This window comes from Neltuma alba, unplaced genomic scaffold (assembly GCF_004799145.2).
Source record: "Neltuma alba isolate B1F8T4 unplaced genomic scaffold, ASM479914v2 tig00011318_pilon, whole genome shotgun sequence".
Lineage (NCBI taxonomy): Eukaryota > Viridiplantae > Streptophyta > Magnoliopsida > Fabales > Fabaceae > Neltuma > Neltuma alba.
The window spans coordinates 739,518-742,022 of record NW_021636025.1 but is presented as its reverse complement, the minus strand read 5'-3'; the positions used below and the strand labels follow the sequence as shown (position 1 = coordinate 742,022).

Sequence of the window (2,505 nt, the reverse complement as noted above, 5' to 3'; positions counted from 1 at the left end):
CATAATGGAAAGATCCGTTGACTACTATCTAATCCTCTGATAAATATTTGTAATCTATAAATTTAATACGTTATGTTTAGTTCTAACTAAAACTAATGAGAATATTAAACTTCAAGAGCTTGGTTGGTCAACTGCTTCTCTCTCATATCAGCTCCCTAATTTCATGCTATAAATACCCATCCTTCTATCCATCATATCATCCAAACGTATACTCCAACTCACTCACAAGTGTTCACCATCATCCTTCTCTCCAACTCATGGCACGCATTGAGTCTAACGTTCATCTTTCTCTAAAGAACATAACTTCTATACTTATTTTCTTCCTTGTCGTCGTCACTCCCATAAAGTCATCGCGAATCCTTACTGATTCAGAAAAATCTGCAGATTCTGCTGACGCCCCTATTCCCACTGTCCCTCCACCTGCGGCTGACGCGGCCGCCTTGGATAACGAGCACCACCCACTTGTATTCTTCATGCACGACATCCTCGGCGGGTCGAACCCGACGGCTAGAGCCGTCACCGGAGTGGTCACAAACCCAGCCGTCAATGCTCAAGTCGCCTTCGCCAAGCCAAACGGAGCAAACATCCCTCTCGACAACGGCCTCCCTCAGAGCAATGACAACGGCGGATTCCTCAACAACAACAACCTCCCCTTCCTCACCGGCCTCGGTGGAAACCCCGGAAACGTCGTCAACAACAACAACAACATCGGCGGAGCCGGATTTCCAGTGAATAACGTGAATCTTTTGCCAGCTGGGATGACCCTTCAGAAGCTAATGTTCGGGACAATGACAGTTTTTGACGATGAATTAACTGAAGGACACGAGTTAGGGTCAGGTTTGGTGGGAAAAGCACAAGGGTTTTACATAGCGAGCGCCATTGATGGGACCTCACAAGTTTTAGCTTTCACGGCCATGTTTGAAGAAAATGGATATGCTGATAGTATAAGCTTTCTTGGTGTTCACAGACTTCAAGTGTCGGAATCTCAACTTGCTGTTATAGGAGGCACTGGTAAGTACCTTAATGCGAAGGGCTTTGCCATTGCCAAGACCTTTCCTATTACCAACGACGACCAGCATACCACTGATGGCGTCGAGACTCTGCTTCAGCTCACTGTCTATATTACCTACTAGATCATTCTGGTTTTCCTTTTCCATGTAAACCTTGTTTGTGATTTGAAACTTCATGCTTCAACTTTAGCATATGATATACTTTTGTGGTGTATTCTGTTATGAATGAAAATGTTAACATTTCAACGTTCCACAATCGATCTTCATACTCACACATTTATATATATTGTGGGGCTTTAATCAAAGGCAAAATGCCAAAAAAAAAAAACTACTTGAATTTCAAAATCACAAATTAATTTTATCTCATACACTTTAATAGTAAGTGACTACACTTGAAAAATAAATGACAATACATTTTTGTAAGAATTCTTGATTTTGGATTTTGAAATTCAAGTGATATTTTTTTGGGGATTTCCCCTTTATCAAATTCACCTTTAATGAATTGGGAACTTATTTTTATAAAGGGTTACTATAATTTTTGGTTTTGAAAATTTGGGATCATTTTGGTTTTAGTTCCTCAAATTTCAAACTTATGTTTTTGTCTCGAGAGTTTAGTTTGTCTTAAAATGCAAGTCATTAGAAATGTACCGGTGTTAAAATCTGCTAAAGCATCACAAACAATGTTAAAATGATAATATGGAATTACCAGAGGATGCATAATTGGATCTTGCATAGATAATAGGAAGAAAAAGAATGGGTTCTCAAAACGCAATGCAGAGAATGATTGCATAGAGGGGAATGAGTTCCCAAATGTAGTGTAGTAAACAACTTCTTAAATGAATAGCGAGAAAAAGGGGGCTAAACAACTTGGTTCTGAGGACTTACTTTTTTTTTTATCCTCCATTATTTATACAAGATTCAGATGGTTGCTATATGATCAGTTTACATCACCACTTTAGTGCCGTTTATGACACTTGGGCAAATTTTAACACCGTTAGACCTTTAAGGACTAACGTCTTAACATGGATCAAATTTCATAGACTAAAATCATAGGTTTGAAATTTGAGAGATTAAAATCAAAATAAGCTCAATTTGGGGACCACAAATTATGTTAACCCTTTTTATAACTAAATAAATTTAAGTATATGGGTAAGCGTAAGCAGTTTACACTTATATGAAGGAGTGGCAGTTTCCGTATGTTGCCTGAAGAGAAGTATTGACTATATTGAAAAGGAAACTAATCCATCGTTTTGGTATTATGCATGAGGGAAACTAGTGTACTGTCTCTCTTCCTCTTAAACAAAAGAAACTCTTTCCCCTTTTTAACAAAACAGAGTCTAGGCTGTGAATTGTGATTCTAGCTTTTAAGAGATATATACGCAAACACACGCATTCTCATACTTGAAATTGTTTCTTATAATAGCCACACGGCTGTATAATTTTATGGCAGCAGACAAAGGATTGAAGGGAGGAAGTTGATCTGATTTACACACCA

At 38.3% G+C, this 2,505-nt stretch overlaps 1 protein-coding gene across 1 annotated transcript; it reads left to right on the top strand.

Annotated features, from left to right (window-relative positions):
- The first annotated feature begins 327 nt into the window (after positions 1 to 327).
- Positions 328 to 1,133, top strand: LOC114711764 (dirigent protein 25-like). The gene has a single exon (XM_028896191.1). The coding sequence runs from the start codon at positions 474 to 476 to the stop codon at positions 1,131 to 1,133; it is 660 nt and encodes a 219-aa protein (XP_028752024.1). The 5' UTR covers positions 328 to 473.
- The last annotated feature ends 1,372 nt before the right edge of the window (positions 1,134 to 2,505 follow it).